This window comes from Penicillium psychrosexuale (genome assembly GCF_028828465.1).
Source record: "Penicillium psychrosexuale strain IBT 29551 chromosome Unknown utg000004l, whole genome shotgun sequence".
Taxonomy (NCBI): domain Eukaryota; kingdom Fungi; phylum Ascomycota; class Eurotiomycetes; order Eurotiales; family Aspergillaceae; genus Penicillium; species Penicillium psychrosexuale.
Window position 1 is genome coordinate 3,530,444 of NW_026643189.1, and position 25,449 is coordinate 3,555,892.

A 25,449-nucleotide genomic window follows, 5' to 3' on the forward strand; every position below is an offset into this window, starting at 1 on the left:
ATGATGATCGGCTGATCCACTCAGCGTGTATAAAATTCGAAAGGCAAATGATATCCCTTCGCGGATCATGAACATACTTAGATGTACCACAATGAATACGACTGAATAATGACAAAGATCCCATTGAATTCATAAAGCGAAGTTGTATATCCAGGTATAATAATCATAAAACCCCGTCAGTATCGCTGCAAGCTGGACAAAAACCCTCCTAGTCCTGATCCTAGGCCCCGACGGGTGTACATGGTGTTCGCCCGGCACAGTTGAAGCCGAGTGTTGACGCGCTCGGTCATTGCTGAGTCGGCCCCGCGAATATTCGCCACGAGGCGCTCATAGTAATTCTGGGCGGGTTCGTACTCTCTAGCGTTGAAATGTAGACTGGCCAGAAGCTCCAAAGTGGCTTGCGCTTCGGGGTTGTTTTTGCCTTTGCGCTGTTCAACCCAGTTCAAATATCGTATCAGCCAGGGGAAGGCTTCAGCAGCGGGACTGTTGCTGAGTAAACCTTGAGCATAGCTATTTTGCGCAGCGTACATAATGCCAATGTTGCCCACGATTTCTAATGTCAGCGGATGATCGGGTCCTAACGTTTCTTCGGCACTGGCCAAAGCCCGGCGCAGTGTCTCTGAGGCCTCTATACTCTGCTGCATAAAGTTTTGTGCTCGGCCGTGGAGACAGAGAGCGCGAATGGTAGCCGGGTGTCCATGACCCAAGGCATTACGAAGCTCTTGGTAGACCTGTAACGATATCCCCACTGCTTGTTGTACATCGGGTTGAAAACGCATCACAATTAGGGCATTTTCGTTCCCAGAATGGTTGCTCACGATGTATTCCAAAGCATCCAACGCAATGACAAATACACGAATGTGGGTTTCTCCAAGCAGACGCTTTAGGGTGTCTGTCAGCTTCTCCGCAGTCATAACGGCATTTTCCCGGCGACCTAGTCCATTGTAGGTCATTCCCAATCGGCGCCGAGTGTCACAGGTGTCTAGGTGATCTTCGCCGATAGTCATTTGCTGACGGGCTAACACGTTGGCGCAGACCGACTCGGCCTCTTGGTACTTGCCTTGTTGACACAAGACCTCTGCAGTCAAACTTTCCGTCTTCATTGCCAGGGGATGTTTTGTCCCAAAGACGCGTTGGGCATTTTCGGACACCCAATGGCACCATTCATTTGCTTTATCTAAGTAGCTGGACTCCATTTCCACCTCAGCTAAATTGTATGCCACTGATAGTGTACTGAAATGATCCGGACCAAGGCTGCGCAAATGCTCCTGGAAAATCCCATATTCGACGGTTCGGGCTTCGTCCCATCGAGCCCGATTTTTGAGTTCTGCGGAGCGAACAGACCGTGGGTCATTATCCAGAGCGTTGAAAATCATTCCTGTCACCCTTTGTGTCGAAGGAGATGGGCGACTCTGCCCATGGTATGGCGTGCTACTATTTGAATGAAGGCGTGGTGGGACTGGCGGTGGGGATGACGCGGTACTTGAAGGTATCGATGGTGGAATAAAGCCTTGCTCCGACAGAAGCGCCTGATCGACCAGTTGTTTGATATTGCCTTTTATCAAACGGTACATCGGACCCCGAGAGCCCACCTTGCACATCTGCGAGTGATCTGCGTCGAGCTTGAGTTGGGTTTCGCGTAAACCAGACAGCCCAAGAACCGCAGACTCTTCATCAACCACAAGCTTTTTAATATCAGTCACTCTTCCAGGACAAAAGTATGCGGGGACTGGGGGAGATGATAATTAGTGAAGGAAAATCTGCTTACATGGCTGATAGATGCTGGTCCAACTCCCCCTATCTGCACCTCCTTCCCTTCGATAAAGCTAACAACACGATAATCTTCCAGTTGATGTCGGAACCGATCGGTCATCTGTCGAGTAAAAAGGGAATTGAATTCCAGGCAGTTTAGAAGGTCATTGCTAGCATGGCCTTTGGAGACAAAGCGAGCAACCCGGGCTGCAATTTTCCCTAGTTCCACAGCCTTCGCTCCACGATGAGGTGTACCGAAGAAGACGAGACCAGAAGTTGCCGAACGAATAGAGGTATATTTTGGATCTTCTTTAGCATTGAGCAGTGCCTATACCGTTGAATCATAGACTGTCAGGAAGATGCCATAGCAAAAAGGTCATGGGATATATATATCTGACCTGTTTGATCACTAACCCCCCCAAACTATGTCCGATGAATATCACTTTCGGTGGAACAGATCCCTATGATACGTTAATTGACCATTCAAATGAAGCCTTTCGGGTCCTATGCTTTACCATCTGAGGGCCGCGTTCCATATCCAATAAATTCAACAGCGTATTCGCATGGTCCTTGATGCTAGCCGTAGACATGGTCTGTGGATGGGTGATGCTTGAATTGTATCCGTAAACGAAGACGCGCGCATAGGGTATGTCCTCGGCCAGGAAGTCCCTCGGCCAAAACTTGCCATTGCTATGCGTCCATGTCTGGAAAGGATGGTCATTGCGACCGCTTGGGTTCAGGCCATGAACGAAGACAAAACTAAAGAACAGGTCTTAGAAATAATTTCCGTATAAAATATAGGGCCTTAGTATTCATACTCGATCTTGTGCGATTCACGAGGAGAGAAGACCTCCTGCAAGAAGGGAAACTCGTACTCCCCCGTATCCTAGTCTTGATTTAGAGTTGTGCTTGGCCATAGATCTGTATAGATAGAACCCAAGCCTTACCATTCTCAATACTCAAGCGCTACCGTGAAAGAGTTATTTGAATAGCAAAGAGTCAAGAAAACGGCCTCCGGTATCACAAAAGACCATAATCCAAGAAGAGAGAGTGGAAAAAGCGAACAACACGAAGCTGACGGGCTGAACATGTGACTACTCGCCTGATAGGTAGTGCTTGGCATGGATGAATACATCGTACCCCGTAAACATTTGGGGGTAATCAAGGTAATCACCCTAGGTCCGACCAATGAATCGGGATATCGAGTTCGGCAAAAATTGCCTAAGCTATACGGAGTACTTCTAGGCTTCCCCTTCACTGGCCGCGACAGCAGGTACAGAAGACCCCGTCAGCGGGGTTCTCCGGCGCGATACATTACATCTGGGGATCAGACCTGGGCATACGCATTGTTCTATTGGTGGAGTGTTTGGAGGCTTGGTAATGAGAGACTTCACCAATGTTTTCGTCTTACGCCCGATGCCGATCTTCATCTCGCTCAGCCCCCTTTTCCTTTATTGCCAGGTTTTGTAGGCATGGAGCATAAAATAGGGTTCCGCGCCATGCTCCGTGTACAGTTCGCGATGCAACTAACACCCACAATAGCAACACTGCGCTACTGAGGATCTTCAGATAAAAAGTTAGTACCTATCATTTATTTGGAGAGCAGAAAATGAAAAAAAAAACAGGATGGACATACGGTACCGAGAACTTTGAAGAACATGATGTCCATTTCAAGGCCCAACTCTATAGTGTTTGCGGAATACACCCCAAGTGGGAACGTAAATCCCCACCAACCCATGTTGAAAGGAAACGGAGAGCTGTATAGAACGGTAGCTAGGGCAAACACGAGCCAAATCAAGCCGAAGCTCCACATGAGGAGGGATATGAAGACACCCAAGACATATGCAATGTGGCCTGCGATAGGGTCGAGGAACTGGGAATCCTGCGACAATACCCGTGCTACCTTCCCAATGTAAATGATGCTGACAGCGTATTAGCCCAGAGTCTTAGGGCGCCCAAGGGAAATCTGCAAGACACTTACCCGAACCCACCAAAGCCAAGAGGGCCCAGCGGTAGAAAACAGCTCACAATCAGTTCCCTCGGTGGAAGCTTATGCACTGCTAATCGCTGATAATATATTACCAATACCACAATGGCCATCGGAGTGCCCATACCCCAGAGAATGAATGAGGCGAGGAGTGTTCCCATCGCATGGTGTTTGTCTGCTAAGATAAGAGCAACCTCGGCGCCAGTACCCGCTGCCACAATAGTCGCTGCGATTGGCAATAATTGGACCGCAGTGAACCGATCTAGCGAGGTGATATAGCGCTGAGACATTCTGATCGGATGTCAGTATCTTAAAAATTGGCATGTCGAGGACTGTAGACCTACAAAATAAAGGTCAGGGACGAAGTTACAGAAGCTGCAGCTACCACGTCGATCATCCATAAAGTCCATGCAAATGTTTTGGCCCATTCACCCCAGATTGGCACGCAAACTAACACCCACATCTCAATGAGTGTAGCGAAGCCCATCGGGATTGTCCCCAGGAAGAGCGAATTGGTTGGGTCTTGAATCATCACCTGCCATATTTCAGGATATAAGGTGTATCGGAGGACAGAAGTAATAAAAGCCAGAGTAAATAACACCGCATTGAGTAGGAAGAAGACGATCGACAGGTAATAGAGCACTGGAGTATCGAAAGGGATCGATACCATCAACACCGAAACAATGCCAGTGCCCATAGTCACCGCGAACCATCTATATATTTTTGTCAGCACAAACCGGCAACGTTTTTGAAGGAGGAGAGACCATACGACGGACTGAAATTTCGCACGATGCGTCTCCATCCCGCGTTATACTTCACCTGGGTTTTGGCGCAGGGTAGTTTAGATGACTTTTCCATAGCAAATGAAATTCATGAAGTTCGCAAAATACCTCGAATAATCTTGAGGAGAAGAAATTCAGACTCATTTTGTTGGCAACCCCTTGGGGCAGAACCAGTCGGCCGAGTGCGAAAATCGCCGGGATGTGTCATACTGTAAGCCTTTTTTGAATTAGAAACCTCAGGTTTAGAACGATTTATCCCAAATTGAGAAATCCATGATAGCATACACCCTATGTGATAAACAGATACCCGTTGTTCGCTATGGTTTAGCGGTAGAATGCTGTACTACATACATCAATCGCATTTGGTTGCAAATATACCAAACCAAGCAAAGCTACTTTACCCACGAAAGAAAGCAAGAAGCCCAGTCAACCTATCGATCGTATTCCAAGCTAATAGAGGACTGGAGGAGAAAGAACAAAGAGAGGAAGAGGAAGGAAGGGGGAAAAACAGCATCTGGCCTGAAAACCCAGGCACCAACACACTTAAACCACTGGCCATCCACTTGAGAAATCGATCTGATTCCACCCAAAGAGTTTCTGACTATCGGCGTAGCCAACAGTAGTATCAACGTAGTGGTAGTAAAGCACTGGGCCGAGGCTAGGATCGGTGAATACGCCCCTGGAGAAAGGTTAGGTCAATATTCGAGTTTGGAATACGATCGAAATCGAAAACTTACTGTCCACCAGGACCATAGACTGTCCCGTGACTTTCTAGAACAACTGTGCCTCCCCCGCTTGTGCAAGCAGTGCCCGATGCATCAACCTTGGATAGGAAAAGAGTTAGGGCGAGTGTCTAAAGCGGGAAATTGGGTAACATACAAATCCGCTAGTAGGCGAGGTCGATCGGCAGACCTTGATCTTGTATTCTGCTCCGCTGGCAGGGCGAGATGTGTCGTAGCCACAACAGATGCCGGCAGAGTAAAAGAGATAGTAGTAGCTTCCATACTTATACATGTAGGACCCCTCCACAGCGTGTGTTCCAGAGGAGTCATAAGCCAGATTGTAGGACGAAGACGCGACTTTAGTGGCATCCGAGTTCATTGGAGCCTGGTAGATATCGTGCCAAAAGGAGCCGAAATTCATATAGTAAGTACCACCAGCATTGAACAAATTGCCATCAATAGCATTATATGCCTTGGCAGATGACGAAGCAATACCAGTTGCTCCATGGTCAGTCCAGGAGCCCAAATCCATGGTTGCAGATGTGGCTAGTCCAAGGGCTGAATTCTGTGAACCAAACGTCGACACAGAGTAATAAACATAGTAAAGACCATTCACAAGCTGTGCATCGGGAGCCTAGCATGGAAGTCAGTACCCAATATGTTGTTACTTGCGGACAAGCTTTGTGGAAAGGGTAATGCTTACCCACAGGTCATCATTTCCGGCGAGATCAATAGAAGACCCACTAGGCAAGATGGACCCAATCGTAGTCCATGGGCCGTTGATAGATGAGGCGCTGGCATAAGAAATCTTGTTGCCAGTGGAAAATCGGAAATAGCGACTGTCCGATGATCTTTGTATCAACGACGGGTCGTGCACATTGCACGCCCCTGAACAGCTGCCAGGGTTTGCATATCCGTGCACGAGGGCTGCGAAAAGCACTGGCTTGATGATATTACCAAAATGCATCGAGGGAGATGATTTGTATGTTGAACGAAGAGCAATGAAGCTTCATTAATGGGTTTGCCTGGACATATTTGTATACATTATTTGGCGAGGGCACGCATCATTCGTGGAAATCCGAGGTTTTCCCCCACCGGCACGGGTGAGATCTTCTTCTGCAGCGAGCATATCCGATAGTCTGGATACAACGCACACGAGAGGGGAAATATACTAGGCTCCTGAGGGTAAGAGTCTAAAGCGGAAAGAAGCAAATCCTTCAGCAAATTAACTAGTCGTGGGAATTAGAGCACCGACTGGTGGAATTGCCGAAAACTATAGGCAAAAGCACGCCAAGTTCCAGGGAATCCCAATTCGAAACAACAGTCATTTCGTCACGGATAAACGGAAGTGCAAATACCCGAGGAATGTTTCATAATTTCGAGTATAGCAATGTATTTAACCGAACCGAAGTCGGTCATCGTTGAAGTCATAGCTTAATTTATTGAATCGTTATGCATAACAAGGTCCACAATGTTCACAGCAAACCAGCCATGACTCTCATCAATGCTTCATCCTCGTCATGAAAGGCGTTCAGCGCATTGGGCGAACGCGTGTCATCTGGAGGGGCCAACCCCACATCTGCCCCAGCGGCAATATTCGATCCGGGTTGAGGGTCAAAGTAGAATCCACCGGCTATTTCAAAAAAGCTGCTGAGGTCTTCACAGACTTTAGATTCAGATCCAGCCACTGTACCAGGTGACATTGGCCAGAAAGCGTTAAATGAGAGCTGAGGAGTAGCAGCCTCAGATATTTGATGAAGGCTGGAAGTACGTGCAGCAGCAGACTCCGTTGTGGTTGATATCGGCGTTGGATCCCAAGTACCGTGGGATGAATACCTCGTTGAATAGATGATTGTCGGCCAGCTTCGCTATCCCACCTGAGGTTCAATCGAATCCGTTTCAAACTGTGAAGAACTTTTTGCAATCTTCGGGAAGTAGGGGCACGGGCTGCTGAGCGGCGAACCATATCTACAGCCGTGTAAAATTCGGGCCGGCAAGAATGGCTGAAACGCGCCGGGGCATGTAAGACGGCCAAGAAGAGAGCGGCAAGGGCAGATAAGAGAAAATAGTTGAATGGCTCTGGGTGCTGGAAATATATACTTGAGACCTGACTGAAATAGTCTAGCATATGAACGGTGCTCTTCGCTGTTTCTACGGCAGTCGAGGCACCGGTCACGTTGTCCGCTATCCGCTCATTATTAAACAGATTTTGTCGATATACAAGAATCCGAAGTTGGTTTGCTTGTAGAGCAAGAAGAACTTGAAGTATTATAGCTCTATCAGTGTGCTCCGATCCGGCGGGAGAGCGCCAAGTTGGATCAAAACGTAATTCACGGGGAATGGAATGGATCCATTGCTGAACCTGAGCGTCCAAACAAGCGCAACCATCTGAGGTGGCCGCTTGTGACTGGTTGGGCCATCCAACGACCAGGCCCCAGATCTTTGTGCTCAGGCGCGCGTGAGAGATCATGCAAGTTAAGTACGGAGTTGAGTGGTCCGGCTCAGGCAAGTTGGTATCAATGTCGGAATCTTGAATGGCGAAGGGCAAACCCGTACCAAAGGCACACTTGCGATCTAACACGTATATGCACCAGAACAGTCGGCTTGCCCATGTCCATTCCAATTCGCCCGGGAAAACGCCTCCTGTCTTTTGCCACGTTTCTTGACGATGAAGACCTAGCTCCGTACTCCCTCAAACTGCCATACCAATCAAGCGTCCGGCAATAACTTCATCATCGTGGTAAGAGTGAAAAATCGACTGCTACAGTCAATACCTTTCTTTTGGATTTGAACACCATGGGAACAAAACAAGGAACGGTTTGAGATACACACCAACAGGGTCAGAATGAGAATTTCTTTCATATCAACCTCGGCAATTTTAAATCGACTGGCGAAGCGATGCTCTACACTGTCGGCCGGCTGGGCGGCACGCTCGCTGCGCCCGTGTGATTCGACTAGTAGAGCGGTCGCCAACAGGATCTTCAGCATCTGGACATCGCGCGCAGAGAACCAATCCTGATCCGAGGTTGTCTGCGTCAACAACACAGAGGAAGATGCAGTGGCTGAATCATGAGAGCGGTAGAACTCGAGCACATATGCTCGCACTCCATCCAAGTCGACACAGAGGTACATCACACCGACTGTGTCCTCATAGACTTGCACCAATCGCAATGTTTCATCTGCACTAAGGCTTCTCAAAGGATACCCAAGAGGAGTATTCTCACTTCTCTCCGACGGCGCGGGACTAGGAGCAGTTGATAAGTCGAGGTCCTCACCGCGATCGTCAATTGCAGCACAGTCGCCAGCTTGGTGAGATAAGGACCTTTGAGATCGAGTGAGGCCAAGCTCCGCACTCGTGGGCCCGAAATACGTCGGAGACTTAGGGGCATCTAGGATACGGTGCAGGCCCCCTGTGGTGGGTGGAGCTGACAGATTGGAGGCTGAAGCAGGACCAGGGGATTCAAGGTCAAGAACGCGGGCGGAGAGGGTCCGTATTTCCCGCCGCAGAGTCTCCAATTGCCTCTCCACATTTTGGAATCTCACATTCGCTCTATAAAATCAGTAACTGCTTATATAGTCGATAGAAAATGGTAACTGAGGAATTTGGGACATACCCTTCATCATTGGGGTCAGTCTCTTGGATTGACTTGCTAGGAAGGCGATGAGTGGCATAGACACAAGGAATTTGATCACGAGAACACCTGACGCAGACCAAGCCACTACTACATTCCAACTTGCGTCGTTTGCATTCATTGCTAAGGTAGGTCAGTACCAAGCTGTAACAGTGAGCCCACTGAGCGCTCACTAAATGCTTACTAAGTGCCCACTGAGTGCCCAGGTGTGATTGGCTGTTTAGTAAGCGCTTAGTGAGTGTGTTTGATTACTTAGAGATTTGTCAAAGGCATCTATTATACACCTACAGAGGAACAACGAAACGAAGAATGGTCTCAATAACGCCCACGTAGAGCAATGGGGGAGGTAACATGGAAGAGTGCTCTGAAAAGAAGAGGGAGCATAGTGGCGTTAGACGTGAGATCAACTTATGAGAACCAAGCGCAAATCAGTATCAAAAGCAAATTAAAAGAAAATCCTACGAAACTCGCAAAAAGCAGAAAAATCGTCTGGAAGATACAGAACCAGGGACGCAGAACAAAGACAGCTATATCCCCGGCATTGTTCGAGGCATTCCTCGAATTAGAGTAACAAGTCTGCAATCTCATCGAATTCTTGTTGCCCTACCACGATGTCCCACTCCCCTGGACCTGGGGGGCGATCTTGGATTGCAATAAAGGGGAGGACCATGGGAGCCCCCATCTATAACATTCGGCATTCCGGCAACAAAGTTTCTGGTGACATCAACTTGGTTGGCACAGTAGACTTGCTGAAGTTGTGCCGGCTGTCCGGTCAGTGGTGGGATGTTGGGGGTTTGTGCGCGGAGGGTATCGATGTATCTCTTGGTTAGCGGGCGGGGTGCAGTACTCGGGGCCAACTGCCACTGCTCGAAGCACACAGTGTTCTCACTCGTATGGATAAGGATGACGATCCGGACGTCACCTACGGAATCTGCGAACCATTTTCGTGCATCCTGACGCAGCCGACCAAGCGACTCAGAGACACCTGTTTCAATCACAAGTGATGGATAGCCTGCGTTTTCAATGGGTCGTGCATGGCGAGAGGGGGGCAAGTACGAGTTGTCTGCTTCTTTGCCTTTGCTTGTCCCAAAGTGGTATGTTTTAGATCCAACCCAAACCACCTCCTTACGAGGGAGGCCCATATCTTTAAGTTCATCGTGGATTACCGTAGTGAACTGTGATGTAGCGATCTCATGTTCTCCTCTGGGGACAACCTTGATGAGGCCAGTCGTGCCCTCTCATTGGAAGCGATACGGGACACCGTTAAGCGCGTTGCGGTCGGTCGTAAGAGTTTCAACTATTGTTGATGACAGGCCAAAAACCACAATCCACTGATTGCCGCTGGTATGGTCTTTAAACCATTCAATGATCCGGCGTGCCTCGTGGTGCAGTGACCCTAGTGAAAGCGAAATCACGTAGCCTCGCGGCAGATCAGACATGAGTGTGGGGGCTGGATCTGACATTACGTTCCGAGAAATTTGGTTCGGTCGACGAGATATCACAGATCTGGACGAATCAGTAGATTCGGGGTCTGCAATAACGACATGGCGAAAATGAGTAACGTAATTCACATACGAGCCGCCACCACATACGACCCGCCACCCCATCCAAAAACGCGTCCATGAATTAGTACCTAGCTAATTCAACCACCCACCATGCCACCAAAACGCTCTCAATCCTCTAAAGATTCAATAGAGAAAGAGGGTAGGATCTTATTAGCTATCCAGGCTTTTAAGAATCAAGAATTTTCTAATATTTCTACTACCGCCCGCACTTTTAACGTACCGCGTTCAACCCTTCGGGACCGCCTCAGTGGTATACAATACCGCGCGACTTCTCGCGCCAACTTGACTAAATTGACTGTAATTAAAGAGGAATCTCTTCGAAAATGGATAATCTCTATGGATTCTTATAGATCGGCCCCCCGGCCCTCTATAGTATAAGAAATAGCGGATCTTCTTCTTAAATAACGCGGAACCACCCTGGTTATTTCAGTTGGCTAAAATTAGGTTATACATTTTATTAAACGGTACCCTACCCTTATATCCCGATTCTTAAGACGTTATAATTACAAGCGCGCGAAATATAAAGACCTAAGGATTATTAGAGAGTGGTTTAATCTAGTTCAAAAAACCATTCTTTAGTATAGAATCGATCCGGACGATATTTATAACTTTGATAAGACTGGATTTACTATAGGATTGACTGTAATAGTAAAGGTTATAATATAACGTGAATACTATGGTCGGAGATTACTTTTATAACCTAGAAATCGCGAGTAGGTAACTGTGATTAAATGTATAAATACAGTAGGGTAGGCGCTTCCTCTATATATGATTTTTAAAGGTAAAGTCTTTATTAAATCTTGGTTTAACGGCCTTCTAGATAATTAGTATTTTGAAATTAGTCTAAATAGTTAGACTTCTAATAAAATTAGACTTCGCTAGCTTTAGAAACTCTTTATACTATCGACTTTATTATATATAGTAGGAAGGTATCGACTTTTAATACTTAATAGCTATAGAAGCTATTTAATACCAAAATTCGATAAAATTTATAAGTAAAACGATATTATACCAATTTATATACCACTATATTCCTCTTACCTTTTATAACCGCTTGATATCGGCTGTTTTATAGTCTTAAAATATATATATAGTCGGTTAGTTAAAATAAAAATATGGTATAGGATCAACTATATTAATAAACTCGACTTTCTCGAAGCATACCCTACTATATAAATTAAAGCTTTTAAATCAGAGATAATTAAAAATAGCTTCTTAGCAGCTGGTTTAGTACCCTTTTCACCTAATCGGGTCCTTTTAAAACTAAATATTTATCTTCGAATACCAACCCCCCCCCCCTAGTAGGGGTAGCGATTCAAGCCAGAATTTTATACTAAAAACCCCTACTACTAGGAAAGATCTATATCGACAGGCTTTGTCAATTAATGCTTTACTTTATATACAATCTCGAAGCCTAACAAGTCCTTCCAAACGTATATTAAACCAACTTATCAAAGGCTGCCAGCTTGCGATATATAGCGCTATTTTACTAGCGAAAGAAAATAAGGAGTTATAGGATAAAAATGAGAAGAAGAAGCAAAAACGGACCCGATCTAGAAGGCAGATACCTGCCGAAGAAGGCCTCTCTGTTTAGGAAGCTTCTCAATTGATTGCTACGCCGGTAGAAGTAGCTGAAGCACCCCCCCCCCCCTAAGTAGAAGCTCTCAATCAGGGTTAGAACCACGTCTACAGGCTGCAGTAAGGTGTAGTGGGTGTAGAAGAACTGGGCATAAAATTAACAGGTATCCAGAAAGATAGTTGAATTTAGTTTAATTAATTTAATGGCGTTATGGTTGAGATAAATATATTTAAAAACTAGATTATTGAATGGGGTGGCGGGTCGTATGTGGTGGCGGCTCGTATGTGAATTACGTTAGAGTGACCAAAGATGATGTAATGTGCTTAATGTAACGTGCAAAGATCAATTACTGTGACGACGTTGATTGGACGGGTATTGCGGGGCGGGCCGATGCAGAAATCCACGAATCAGGGAAAAGTCTCTCTATCGTCAAAAATGGGGTGCTCGCATGTCAGATAGTGCGAATGCGAATGTATTTGTAGTATGGACTGAGAGACTCTGGGGAAGAAAAGAAAGAAGAGAGAAGAGACGGAGGAGCTAAGGATTAAACAATTACAAAATCACCTGCTTCAAGAATGACAGGTTTCATGTAGATGGGAGACAGCTGGATCCCGTTTGCCGAAACGACGATGACCCAGATAAGGTCTCTGATAGCTGTCTACGCTGGCATTTCCGCCAGTGTGTGCTTTCGAACATGAGGGGTGCTGGTGAGAAACCATTCGAGTCGGATCTTCCACCGGGCGAAGGTATGGTAACCCAAATAAACGAAGCCCCCAATGGTCGTGAACGATTCGAAATGGAACTATACCACAGACTTCGGATATGGGAAAATGGGACTCTCAGGTTGTCCGTTCGTGAGGTTATCTCGCTATGGCACGTAAGCTGACATTTTCTATTCTTCTATTTTTCTTTTCTTTTTTATGCAATCAACAGCAAGTTCCTAAGTATCCAACTAGCACCATGGTCTGTGGGTGGCCTGGCATTGCCTGCGGTTTAACATGTACAAAACGACTTTTCTATGTTTAATCTGTTTAATCTTGAATTCTTTTTTCATTTATTCAAATTTTTATACACAATCCTTTCTCTATGTTCAATGCCCCTTCTTTTTGAATAATAGCTAAATATGCGACTTTCGACAGCATTCCGAGTCAGCTAGACGTGACGATATATTCTTGTTGGAAGGAACATCGAGCGATGGGTTGGCGACAAAAAAGTCCGCAGGCCGGATCATGAGCTGGAAAATCTCGACGGGCCTATTGTACTTGAGTTAGAGTGATGCGAAGAAGAACGAGTGGAAAGAAGAAAAATGCGATCAACATACATCACGGGCCAATCTTCCACACGAGGATTGTGGGTAATGCCAAAGGAGTGCCAAACCACCACGTCGGTGTCAACAACAGAGTCACCTCGAAGGACAGCATCAGAGACACCTTCGACTTCTGTTTGACTCTGCAAAGTATAACGACCTCCAGCATAGAGCTCCCCGTCGCGGTGCTTCGTGACCCAAACGTGGTGTTGAGCAAATTGAGCCCGGCGCGCCTGCACCGATGCAGGATCGGCCAATAGAGTCTGAGTGGCTAGTGGAATGAATTTGTATCCCACGGGGTTTCCACTGATAGGATTCGTTATGTGGGGATTGATCATCTTGATGGTCCGATTGAGCTGCGGAGCGGCATCGATCCAAGATGCACGCTCTATGGTCTGCTTGGTGACTTTATAGAAGTTCCCGTTGGGGTTGGTCACCGCATTCATTGGGACTGGGTGAGATTCCTCCACGACCACTGAATTGTTGGGGCCGTCGATAGCTGGATCAATTCGTATATTGAAAATGTGCTGGTGGTTCTGAGCGAGAACACCACCGCTCACCACATTTCCATACTCACTGAACTTACCAGCGTCGATATTGACCACGTTCAATATACCTGTTGCGCGTGCCTCGACTGTAATTCCACCCGACTGATCGAATTTGTAGGCAAAGATATATTCATAGTTGGCCAGTGTGATAATAAACTGGACAACAAGCTCCCGGTTCCGCGTGACCACAGCGCGCCCGGTACGCCAGTTGGAATGCTTCCATCCAATTCCATTGTCCTGTTCGTGGAGACAAATCACATTCGGAAGGGTTTGGGCGGTGCCGTCTTCCCGGGTGACAATGGCGTCGAAATATTTAATGACTCCGAGACAGTCACAGCCCAGCGAAAGGTTGTTAGCCATGTTTCCGCCGCCGCCATCGCCAAAGTCAAAGGCCTGTTTCCGGTGGAAAGGGGATCGAGGGTCGGCATACGGAACGGTCTGAACAAGCGAAGCACAATTAGTTCCTAGCTATATGTTTGGGATAACATATAATTTACCATTTCGCTGATGGCCAGCCGGTGCATCACGCTACGACCATCATACGAGACATCATGAATGGTCGCACCCTCTCGCGGATTGAAAGCAACACGAAACCGCCACTTCTGCCATTCGACCAGAGATTCGTTGGTGACTCGGAAGGACGGACCCTCAGGCTGGACCACATTCAGTGGTTTGAGATCCTTGCGCGTCCCCTCAGGCAACAGCTCTGGCACGTATTCGGAGGACTTGCAATGACCAATTATATCCCGCTTGAAAGTCTGTTCAAGTAGACCATCACCTTTGCCGCCTGTGGCGGGTCGATCTACCCGGATGATCTCTTGGGTGTGGGCATCCATCACAGGGATGATGGGCAAGGGGAACGAATAGAAATTGGAGTCTTCATTCCCAGAGCGTTTATCCTGAGCGAAACAAAGGCCTTGAAAAAAACGACGATTTTCATCGGTATGATCCAAGCCACCATACGGCCATGGCTCAATCACGACCTCGAACCCTTCAGGGAGATCGAATTCCGACAATGCTTTCTGGAAAAATGGTGATGTCATGCATTTATCGACGAGAACATCAAATTCGCTCCTAATCAATCGTTAGGAAACCCTGGATATTCAACCTCAATTCTTTCCTACAGTGTCAAACTGGCATGATGCTCCCTCCCCACCACCGTATGTTTCACCCGTGACTGCGAAACCACGTCGATCACAGATTCGTGGAACTGAGGAATGCGGTCCGCTCCGATCACATCGTATTGGCACAGAGCGAGACGCGGGGGCTGTGGGGTAGTTGGGCTTAAGCGACCGGCATGTTCAAGAGCTAGAAACTCCTGGAGCTGAGCTTTGGGTGGTTCTTGTAGGAAGATCTCCCGAAAGTCGATCACGACGTTTGGGTGAGCAGCTTTGACCACATCGCGGGCCAAATTTGTCTCCTCGATGGAGAGATTACTAAGTGGATGAGGGTGAGACATAATAAGGAAGGGAAGTTATGGTTTTATTAATTTTACCGGGGACCTGCAGCTCCCAGCCAACTTATACCAGTACGTACATGCTCGGAAAGGGTTCCGCTGACATGTGGAGATCCGGAATGATTCCATGATATAGACAATGATAGGCAACAGAAAGACCACAAAAATGCGGGGAACAATACAAAGAAACGATATCTCCGCCTGCGAAGATAAGCAATACGAGTTTCTTTCATCCCGAGGTCGCTTTCTATGTGAATATGTGGTTGATAGGCTGTGCGGATCATGGCCGTGTACGAGTATTGACATTATGCATATCCCGTAATTTCCCCTCTGATAGCCATAGGAGGTCTATATAGACCTCGGAAGAACGTCCTGTTGTGTATACTGTCTATCTTCTCCTCCTGAACTTATTCCAAAATATCTCCGTCATCGAGGAGTGTAAAGTATGGATTCCATACTAGACCATGAAACTAAAGTGCTCGCTCCAGAGAAACCCATCAGCGATGAAGACCAACTTGCAGCCCTTGGTCATGTCCAAGAGCTCCGTCGTGACTTCTCTCTATGGTCAATCGTTTGTCTCCAAATCTCCCTAATGGCCACCTGGGAGGCGTTATCCTCGGTTGTCGCTGCGGCCCTTACCAATGGCGGAGCACCATGCTTGTTTTATAACTAGTGAGTCGTTTTCAACGATACTTTCATATCGGAAGGCTGATTGAATGGCCACTTAGTGTGATTACCTTGATTGGTACAATGTTCATTGTCCTCTCGCTGAGCGAAATTGCCTCTATCTACCCTACTGCTGGCGGTACGATCAACCACTCTCCTCCATGGATACTTATCCAGGTGATTTTAGATGTTGACACAATTGGCTATACTTGATAGGACAATACCACTGGGTTCATTGTCTCACACCGGCATCATATCGGGCCACCGCATCTTGGTTTACGGGTTGGATTTCAATCGGCGGGCAGTTGGTGTTTTCTGCCTCGGCAGCCTTCGCCGCAGGCTTGCAGCTACAGGCACTCATCACATTGAACCATCTCGACTCCTATAACCCAACTAGATGGCAAGGCATGCTTTTCTATTGGCTCATATTAGCTTACTCGACTGCGGTCAATATCTGGGGTTCCAAGATCTTGCCTCACACCAATACAACAGCCGGTAAGAGAAATGCCCCAAACATTTGACAAAAAAATCATGGTCTGACTTACAACAGGTGTATTGCACGTCATTGGCTTCGTTGTAATAGTGGCCGTTTTGGGAGCAATGTCCGAGAAGCACTCTGCAAGTTATGTCTTCGTCGAATTCTCCAACACCAGTGGATGGGACAATGATGGGGTTTCCTGGTTAGTAGGGTTGTTGAGCACTGTATATCCTTTCCTTGGGTACGATTGTCCGATATACTCGCAGTGGGTTGAGAGCTAACTATTCATTCCAGATATGATGCAGCTTGCCATTTAAGCGAGGAAATGCCAAAACCGTCCCGTAATGTACCACTGGCCATGATAGGCAGTGTCGTTATCAACGGAGTAATTGGCCTAGTATATACTATTGTCCTACTGTTCTCTTTGGGAGATCTAGAATCCTTACTGGAGTCTAAGACGGGATTTCCGTTCATCCAGCTCTTTTTAAATGTCACTGGCTCCTCGGCTGGTGCCTCCGTGCTAGTCCTATGCATCACCTTGATCGCGATGGCTGCCAATGCTGCATGTGTGACATCTACTAGCCGTACAGCCTGGGCATTCGCACGGGACAATGGGTTGCCAGCGTCGGAATTCTTCGCAGAAGTGAGCCCCACACTGAAAGTCCCGGTGCGCATGGTTCTCGTGGTTGGCTTTCTCCAAATGCTGCTTGGGTTGATCTATCTCGGCAGCTCAACCGCCTTCAACGCGGTATTATCTATGGCTATTTTGGGAATGTATGCCTCGTATATTTCCCCGATTGTGTTCATGTTGATATATGGTCGGCGAAGCTCAGCAGCGATTGTCCGTGGACTTGGCTCAGGATCATTCAACCTAGGGCCACGATGGGGCCCAGTCGTCAACATCGTTGCCATCCTTTGGCTCATCATAGCAATGGTTTTCAGCACTTTCCCAACGGTGGAGCCGGATGTTGATTTCGAAGTTGTTGAATAGTTCGTTCTTCTAAGGTGCAAGCTTCTCACTTGTCAAGAAGTAATGAACGAAAATTATAAGGCTTTTAGGTGGGAATAAATATGCTTTTTTATAGATATATTTCTTCGATTCTCCCTAAGAACAACCCGGCTGTGCTGAAATTCTCACCATAGATGCTCTCGCAAGATCACCACCTTTTTGGGCTTAGCGTCGGGAACTATTATAGAATCGATACCTGATTGGTGTACTTTGGCCCCACTTATGCAGAGCCCCCAACCTTCCCCCAAACCAACCCCACGAACCCACGAACGAACGTCACTAATCTGAGCAAAACTCTGACTCAAATGAACAAAAGCACGATTAAGCGTTATTTCAGAAGTATTGATTCTCAGCTGTGATGTGATACCATCATAAGAGGCTCGACCATATTATGAGATGGTTGGAGTAGCTGGTAAGTCAAGGGGTTGCAACACCTGTCGGAAAAGAAAGATTGCAGTGAGTAACGCTACGTCCGAATACACATAAAGAACCGACTGACTTGTATTTAGTGTGACCAGAAAAAGCCGGTATGTGCAAAATGTACGCGCTCAAACCGAGTATGTGGCGGGTACCAGAAAGACACAGTATTCGTGCTGGTTCAACCAGATGCTGAGAAAACACATATCTTTCTCAGACCCTCTGCTTCTCTACAGGGAGTTACTAAAAGCACAGAGTCGAAGTCTGCTGTCTCCAGTTCAGCGACCGTGGTTACAGGCAATGAATTCACCCGCTCCTTTATCGAGACAAGCTTTGCATACGCGACAATGCATAGACGCATCGAATGCCATAACTTGATCCAAGCCTTCCTGCTGAACTGTTTTCCATTCGATTGGCCCCTAACATCACACTCCTGGATTCCCTTACTTGGGGAGTTGCCTACCAAAATTCAAGCACTAGAGATGTCAAGCGCAGCAGTCGCCGCCTCGGCGCTTGGACACGTGTTTCACAATAATTCCCTCGTCAAGCAAGGTCTAAATCACTATATCCAGGGCCTTCGACAGCTGCAAAAGGCATTATGGGACCCCAGTCTCATGCGCGAAGATGGAACTTTGGCTGCGTGCATGGCACTCAGTCTTTACGAGGCCCTTGAATCCCCCAACATGGGATCCGAAGGGCATTTTAATCACTGTGGTGGTATAATCACTTTGATTCAATCCCGCGGTCATGAGATGCATTCTTTAGGCGCGGGACATCGATTGTTTCTTGGTGCTCGAGTCCCGGCGGTAGGTCTTGTAAACCCCCAGCAACCTTGTTTGTTTATTGATCACCTTGATCTTAGATCTTGTTCTCTCTGAAACACTATACTTCGACTATCTTCTTCGAGTCTACTTGGATGGAACAGCCTTGGGCAGGAATACCGAAAACGTCTCATGATCACGTAACAGATTGCCTCGCCCAAGCCCCTATGATTCTGGAACGTGTGCGATCATTGCCCCGCCTAAGCTTCATCCAACAAGTCGATTTACTCCACCATTTGATTCATAAATGCTGGCAGATTGACAAACAGTTGGATGATACTTATGACGAAATGCGGAGATCGGCGTTAGACGTGTTATACTGGCGTGTGCTATCACAAACAGAGCCTTTGGTTGATTCTGAGAATCTGTTCCCAGTCGTTTTCTGTTTCCAAAACTCCCAGATCGCTGCTACGCTGATACTCCTATGGGCAACGCGAACAATGCTCTGGTCGGGTCTTTCAAATATGTACCAGCACTTGGAAAGGATCACAAACCTTGAGAAGTCTAGCTGTGTGGCTCTTGATATTGAGTTAGATCAAGGTTCTGCTTCGGAAGTGATAAATCCCATTGACCGCTGTGGAGAGTACTTATCTGTAGCACATCGAGTCTGCCAATCTGTGGAATACTTTTTGAAAGATGGCATGCTGCTAGCTGGCCCGTTATCTGTTAGTCCCGCGCTTGGGATTGTGCTTGATAGTTTACGGAATCGGCCTGGTCATGGTGACGAAATTGCGTGGATAAAAGCAGCTCTGGGGATGGTTCGGCGAAAAGGTCTTCGAGCTCTGCATGGTGGGAATATATAATAAAGCTAGTAGATGGATAATATCCATGGTTAACCATCGCCGATTAAAAAGAACCCCATATGTTCATTCAGGATGTAGCTATAGACTCATGGACTCATGGCCCCGGATTCACATCTGGCGGGTAGACCTCAAGTAAATCAAGAATATGATGAATTCCCTGATTGGGCCCCAAGAGTATCTCCAGCTCGTCAACATGGCTTCGCGCCTGCTCCATCAACCCTCCTAATACCTCCCGGCAGTACTGAAAACTCCCGGTTGACTCCATGTACTGCACGGCACGAACTTTGACTGCTCTGTCTTCACTGCGTTGCTTGAGAATATTGATGAGTTGCGTGTTGCCTGGAACCGCACGGATGCTATGAATCACAGGATAGGAGAACTTTCCCTCTGTCAAGTCCTCCATCAATCCTTTTTTCTCCGCATAAATCCCGCTCTGCAGATTCATATAGTCATCCCGGATCTGGAAGATGATTCCCAATAGCTCCACCAGTCGGGAAAGGTCCCTAGATCAAGTCAGCTAAGTGGTTCGAGATTGTACGACTGGGCTCATCATACGTAGTCGTAGTGCTTTGGATTTGCATCAATTCCACTGCAAGTCGAAACAATCCACCAGTTTTGTACATAACCATACGGGTGTATTCCGCTTCTGTGGGACACACCAGCGCGTCACGCCAGTAGAGGTCCATTCCTTGGCCTACGTGTAGATCCAAGAGTGCTTGAGTGAAAATATGAAATGCGCGCGGGTCATTGATCTCACTCAGCCTTTTCTGTTGTAGAAAGTATGCGTAGTTGGCTGCATTGATGGTTTGGGCGATGCCAAAGACATCATGAGCTACGGGATGTCCCCGACGGAGACGAGATGCGTCCTGAATATCATCTATCCTGCATACGTCTTAGCGCGGCTTCTAGTAAAGGCTGACTGAACTTACAGTAGCGATGCTGTATGCAGCCGATCAATGACTTCTTTCACAATGGCCAATTTATCATCCGGCAGATGGAGCCATTCATTGAAAGCTGATATCAATTTGCCCCGGATATCTTTCCCTGGAATAGAGAGTAAATATTCTAACGGAGCGCACACAATCTGAAGTTTCAGGAGGTTAGATAATGCAGTTCCAGAAGCAAGGCCTTATCATACCTTCTCATACGGCTCGCTGATCTCGCGAGCTCCACTATCGCTCTCGTCATTTAACTGGAACTTTTGTTGGGTATGATTTGTTTGGGAGTGGAGTATTTGGAAGCTTCTGAGATCTGGACTCCTATGGTGATATGTCGAAGCCGGCTTATGGTTGGTAAAGAATGTTGTCGGGGAAAGGTACTGGGAAATAAAAGCGAAGATCTTTGCTGCTGTTAGGCCGAGCATGTTTCCATTCGTCTCTCAAGAAAGTTCTAAACAACCCTTCGCCGTTTTTGCGAGAAAACCAACCTTTCATATCACAAACTCTCTTTTACGTCATATGTCAGTACAGGCTCCCCGGAAGGTCGGAAAACTTCTGCTCTCTTGGAGGCTTCATGCAAATTCAGGTGCATGACTGCAGGCGTGAGGCCAAGTGCAGCCAAGAAGCAAGATGTAGACATCCCTATGCGATAAATGCAAACTCGAGAAAGAACCGCATGGATGGGAAATCATAATAGTGGCCATGATTTCTAACACGACTGGGGAGGTACAAAGACGAGGAATCTCAAAGGAACCATTCACCAAACGAGAATCAGTTCCGGCGAAGCGGACCGAGCCGGACGTACGATCAATTGTGGATCTCACCCTAATGAATATGGAGGAGCATGCATGTGAGCATGCATATTAGATGCACATCAGGTCCAACATCTCTAGGATTGCTAATACCTGAACCATGTCGATATATTTTCGCCCGGGTAAACGCGCACAACGCGTAGAATGCCATGAAACCTCGACGATATCACCTGAACTTATTCCTCAATATGCGACCAAAATGGATCTCGGACCTCCCCGCACAGTTTAGATAGTCTGACAAGTCCAAGCAATATAATGCAGTTAGTTTCATGATGTTTATCCACATCCTTATAGAGCATGACCCGTGTCAGCCATCAACGCTAGGCATCGCCGTACGGCCTGATCGCCCCGCGATTCTAGCAAACTGCCCTGGCATATGCGATCAATTGATATTCTCTATAAAGAAAAGAAGCTGATTCTTTGTCGGGGCACCTGAGGGATTTGTGCATGCCACCTCGATGTACTTGATCTGCACTTCCCGGCATGAACCATGTTAAACCATGGAATATAACGCGGAAGAAAATGTAGACCCATATCATGCGATCTTCAGCTGAGGATGGCGCAACGATTGTGGCCCGCAGCAAAAACCGCGACAGGGGGCAGTTCACCCAACCGGCGGCCCACTTAAATCACGTGAAATATAACTGGTGGAGATAAGATAGGCTATTAGTCATGTGATTTGGGTGGGCCACCACACAGTTGGGTGAACTGTCGTCTCACGCCTAGTTTTGCGGGGTTGATGCCTAAATATGCCTGAATTTTAGACCGCTTTCGACACCGCTCTAGTTATAGTATACTGTAAGTTGAAGCTATTCCCACCCTAGAAACCATCAGTTTCTTCGAATCCCTAGCGTTGAAAACCGTCCCCGACTATATAAACCATTGAAGTAAAGCTATTCCCACCCCACAAATCATTTAGACGGTCGCAATTGCTTCAACGCCTAGAAATGGGTGTATGCGGAGATTTGTATCGTGGGAATAGCTTCATTTTTTTGAACTGAGTAAGGTTCCAAGGATGGTGATTACACCGCCTTCATGCTAGTTTGTGTTATCTTATTGGCTTATTATGCTCTACCGCCTGCGGGTCGGTCTGCCATACCCCAATACCAGTTGATAGATATATACAGAACAGCAAAGATGATGATATACAAGGTAGCTTGCATCCACCCCCAATTCAAGTCCTTAGTCCGATATCTCTCCCATCCGCCTCCACTGCGCTTTGGGGGAGGCAGAAAATCACACATCACTCCGTCGGCAATAGATTTGGATCCGATATACGTAGGCAAGTCGCCAGCATATGGTACACAGTATCGACCAAGAAGAGTCTTAAGTAGGCCATCTCGAGCATGTAGGCGGACCAAAAAGCGGGAGCTTTTGTAGACTGACTTGACGCGGCCATGGCGAATATTGCGATATTGATTCAAAAGAGCCTCCACCTGTCCATCTGTGGGAGGCCAATTTCCCGAGCCCTTCCGTAATCGTTGCAGTAGATTCGCCAGAGCTGCGGCATCCTCTATTGCCATATTGGCGCCCTGCCCGATATTAGGAGTTACCTTGTGAGCACTGTCGCCCAGAAGAACTAGCCGGTCATGATGCCAGGTTTCAAATATGTGTTCCTCCAAGACGGTCATGGAGGCTGTCTCACGATTCTCCCACAGTTGCCCGAACTTAAAGTCTTTGTAGAATACTATACTTCTCAGTTCCTCTGCCGCAATTTCAATGTCGCCTGTCATGTAGCGAGGGCAGTTCGGGTAAGTATATTTCTTATCCAACTTCTGTATGACGAACCAATACACGCGCCCATTTTTTCCATGGATTGTAATGATGGTCAAACCATCAAATAATGCATTCACCTGCTCTCCTATAATCAACCCCTCGATGGGGGAGGAGATGCCGAAGATACAGCGAAACTCCGCCGTGAGGCCTGTGCAGCGCTCAGCTCCCATGCAAATCAGAGAATAATATAGCTCATTGTCACTTACCGAATCTCTCGATTGCCGCTCCCGAGCCTGTCTTCTCGATCGCATTCCAGATTTCCTGCCGAACTTTGCTGTGGACGCCATCTGCGCCGACGACAAGGTGCCCTCGATAGACAGAGCCCTTGCCCGTGCTCACTATAACCGTATCACCGCAAGGCTCAACTTTTGTCACTCTTTCGTCCAGGCAGATCTTCCGATGATCTGGGTAGCCGTGATAGAGTATTTCAAGCATCTTCTGTCGATCTAGGAATGCGATTGGGTAACCGAACCTGTGCAATGCCATCAGAACCATTAAAAATACTTCCACGGGAAAGATGAGATGAACTAAAACTAACCTTTCACTTAGGACCTTGGGAAAAGAGCTTTGAAAGCTGTAACCGTCGGGATAGCGGATGGTTGCTGTGCTCAGATGATCAATGTGTTTCTCGACCAACTCATACAGTTGGAGTTGATCAAGAATGCGAGCTCCATTTGGGAAAATGCCGATCGATGCCCCAATTTGGGGTGCTGGATTTCCCGCTTTTTCGAGGACAACATGGTCAATCCCAGCGCGTTGTAGGCAATGTGCCAGAGTCAAGCCTCCGATTGATCCGCCGACAATGATTACTTGGAACTCTGACTTGCTCATTTTTGTATTTAGACAGAGGGGCACCTGCTAAGATAGACTCCTATTATTTACTCAAAATAAATACCACTGACTTGGATATATATGGAATACGAAGGGCTTTTTGTGCGCATTCTTGAGACTGACTCCTGTCCACGTAGATAGGAGGCCGGGTAGGATGTCTTTGAAATTCTACCTGATGTCCTTTTGAAGGGGGCTGCATATATTGAACGATTACATATCTTACTGCATAATTATCTACAGTATAGTACTGTGACATTTTGAGATCCTTAAACAAAAGCAATTTATTCCTTTCAATATCTCATCTCTGCGTGATTTCTTTCAATAATGTGACTATCGATGTGATCCTATCGTCATTGTTCACATATCATTTGACCTTTTCTGTCCGTGGCGTACCAAAAACCTTTTCGTACCGCTTAACATACCAGTAACATAGCCCATAAGAGCCATCCACGATTAAGAAAACAGCCACACTCCACAATATAAGGGGACTGTTAAGCCATGCAAATGATTCCGGCCAATACATCCAACGCAGAAATGCGAACCCCATCGCGCTGCACGAGCCAAAGAACCGAGAAAACCTAAAATATGTTAGCGTAAGCTTTTCAATCGATGATCGATACTCTTTGAGGCAATAATATTACACGTAAGACAGATCTCAAAAGTAGGACTGCATACCATAGAGTGTAGGAAGCACCACGGGTACTTCCACGACAGAGAAGCTGACAGAGACCACCAACGCTCAGCAGCAGCTGGGCCACAATAGCGCCCCAGGTGTACGCCAACGCAGCGCCGATTTCTGCGGCGAGAGCGAGGTGCCCAGTGAGGAAGCCGATGATTCCGATGGAGAAGATCCAATGGAGGTTCTGCTCGACCAGTGGCGCATGGGTCCATTCTCGTGGCGAGAAGATGACTGCGGCATACATAATGCCAAAGTTGATGATCATCGCTAGGAATAATACTCCCCGTTCAAGCCGATTTTTGGAGGGATAAATCAAGGTATATACAATCTCCCATGCAAAGTTGCAACAAAGTGCCAGAATTGACATTGCATAGGTCCCTTCATTGAACGACGTGTAGACCATTCCGACATAATTGGTCACCCACCCAAGTGCAGCTCCGAGGATGAATAAATCGGCGAGAGGCTTCACGGCTTGGTACTCTATCGGAGCTAGGGAGGGGTCGAATCCGTCCATTGTGGCAATTTTGCAGATCAAAAAGAAAGAATCAAATAATTCTGAGTGTGGAATCAAGCCCCTCAAATCGACGCCTATATATAGGTTCAGCATAGGAAGAGATACCCTGACAGCTTCCGTGATGAGGGCGTTCTCTGAGCCCTGCTATTCAAAACTGGGTGATTATGCATGAGTTCAAATTTAATTGCAACCAACACATACACATGAGTAAGATAGAAAATGTCAGCCCTCAATACCACCTGCATAAGTCATAAGTGTGCATGACGGGATTCTCGGTCCATGGTGTCAGTTAGCGTTGCCATGATTAATTAATTGATTCCTCATGTAAGATAAAGAAACCCTTGTCATCTTCCTCTCAATTAATTTCCTCTGTGCT

General features: G+C 47.0%; 10 protein-coding genes across 10 annotated transcripts; 3 read left to right on the top strand and 7 right to left on the bottom strand.

Moving 5' to 3' along the window:
- Positions 1 to 176: 176 nt before the first annotated feature.
- Positions 177 to 4,226, bottom strand: N7518_007195 (LipA and NB-ARC domain protein; the record flags this gene model as incomplete). The annotated part of the gene is made up of 8 exons (XM_057188122.1): positions 177 to 1,685; positions 1,769 to 2,080; positions 2,151 to 2,213; positions 2,268 to 2,511; positions 2,571 to 2,638; positions 3,389 to 3,674; positions 3,734 to 4,030; positions 4,084 to 4,226. The coding sequence occupies 8 exons, from the start codon at positions 4,224 to 4,226 to the stop codon at positions 177 to 179; spliced, it is 2,922 nt and encodes a 973-aa protein (XP_057039825.1).
- Positions 4,227 to 5,064: 838 nt separating this feature from the next.
- Positions 5,065 to 6,210, bottom strand: abnA (putative extracellular endo-1,5-alpha-L-arabinase; the record flags this gene model as incomplete). The annotated part of the gene is made up of 4 exons (XM_057188123.1): positions 5,065 to 5,200; positions 5,259 to 5,344; positions 5,401 to 5,877; positions 5,947 to 6,210. The coding sequence occupies 4 exons, from the start codon at positions 6,208 to 6,210 to the stop codon at positions 5,065 to 5,067; spliced, it is 963 nt and encodes a 320-aa protein (XP_057039826.1).
- Positions 6,211 to 6,718: 508 nt separating this feature from the next.
- On the bottom strand, positions 6,719 to 8,997 carry N7518_007197 (transcription factor domain-containing protein; the record flags this gene model as incomplete). Its single annotated transcript, XM_057188124.1, is given in 5 exon segments — positions 6,719 to 7,079; positions 7,121 to 7,934; positions 7,950 to 8,004; positions 8,076 to 8,793; positions 8,858 to 8,997. Coding segments are annotated over 5 exon segments (2,088 nt in total), but the record flags the coding sequence as incomplete, so codon positions are not given.
- A 1,116-nt stretch (positions 8,998 to 10,113) lies between these two features.
- N7518_007198 (uncharacterized protein) lies at positions 10,114 to 10,314 on the bottom strand (the record flags this gene model as incomplete). Its single annotated transcript, XM_057188125.1, has 1 exon — positions 10,114 to 10,314. One exon carries the CDS (start codon positions 10,312 to 10,314, stop codon positions 10,114 to 10,116), a length of 201 nt encoding a protein of 66 aa, XP_057039828.1.
- Positions 10,315 to 12,713: 2,399 nt separating this feature from the next.
- Positions 12,714 to 13,016, top strand: N7518_007199 (uncharacterized protein; the record flags this gene model as incomplete). The annotated part of the gene is made up of 2 exons (XM_057188126.1): positions 12,714 to 12,896; positions 12,957 to 13,016. 2 exons carry the CDS (start codon positions 12,714 to 12,716, stop codon positions 13,014 to 13,016), a joined length of 243 nt encoding a protein of 80 aa, XP_057039829.1.
- A 120-nt stretch (positions 13,017 to 13,136) lies between these two features.
- N7518_007200 (putative copper amine oxidase) lies at positions 13,137 to 15,332 on the bottom strand (the record flags this gene model as incomplete). Its single annotated transcript, XM_057188127.1, has 4 exons — positions 13,137 to 13,272; positions 13,341 to 14,311; positions 14,371 to 14,947; positions 14,998 to 15,332. The coding sequence occupies 4 exons, from the start codon at positions 15,330 to 15,332 to the stop codon at positions 13,137 to 13,139; spliced, it is 2,019 nt and encodes a 672-aa protein (XP_057039830.1).
- Positions 15,333 to 15,774: 442 nt separating this feature from the next.
- N7518_007201 (Amino acid/polyamine transporter I) lies at positions 15,775 to 17,464 on the top strand (the record flags this gene model as incomplete). The annotated part of the gene is made up of 5 exons (XM_057188128.1): positions 15,775 to 16,001; positions 16,058 to 16,134; positions 16,212 to 16,490; positions 16,546 to 16,714; positions 16,768 to 17,464. The coding sequence occupies 5 exons, from the start codon at positions 15,775 to 15,777 to the stop codon at positions 17,462 to 17,464; spliced, it is 1,449 nt and encodes a 482-aa protein (XP_057039831.1).
- Positions 17,465 to 18,246: 782 nt separating this feature from the next.
- On the top strand, positions 18,247 to 19,523 carry N7518_007202 (uncharacterized protein; the record flags this gene model as incomplete). Its single annotated transcript, XM_057188129.1, has 2 exons — positions 18,247 to 18,714; positions 18,762 to 19,523. The coding sequence occupies 2 exons, from the start codon at positions 18,247 to 18,249 to the stop codon at positions 19,521 to 19,523; spliced, it is 1,230 nt and encodes a 409-aa protein (XP_057039832.1).
- A 94-nt stretch (positions 19,524 to 19,617) lies between these two features.
- Positions 19,618 to 23,880, bottom strand: N7518_007203 (uncharacterized protein; the record flags this gene model as incomplete). The annotated part of the gene is made up of 6 exons (XM_057188130.1): positions 19,618 to 20,026; positions 20,079 to 20,405; positions 20,453 to 20,607; positions 22,404 to 23,197; positions 23,256 to 23,521; positions 23,588 to 23,880. The coding sequence occupies 6 exons, from the start codon at positions 23,878 to 23,880 to the stop codon at positions 19,618 to 19,620; spliced, it is 2,244 nt and encodes a 747-aa protein (XP_057039833.1).
- A 364-nt stretch (positions 23,881 to 24,244) lies between these two features.
- Positions 24,245 to 25,073, bottom strand: N7518_007204 (uncharacterized protein; the record flags this gene model as incomplete). Its single annotated transcript, XM_057188131.1, has 2 exons — positions 24,245 to 24,458; positions 24,556 to 25,073. 2 exons carry the CDS (start codon positions 25,071 to 25,073, stop codon positions 24,245 to 24,247), a joined length of 732 nt encoding a protein of 243 aa, XP_057039834.1.
- Positions 25,074 to 25,449: the final 376 nt, after the last annotated feature.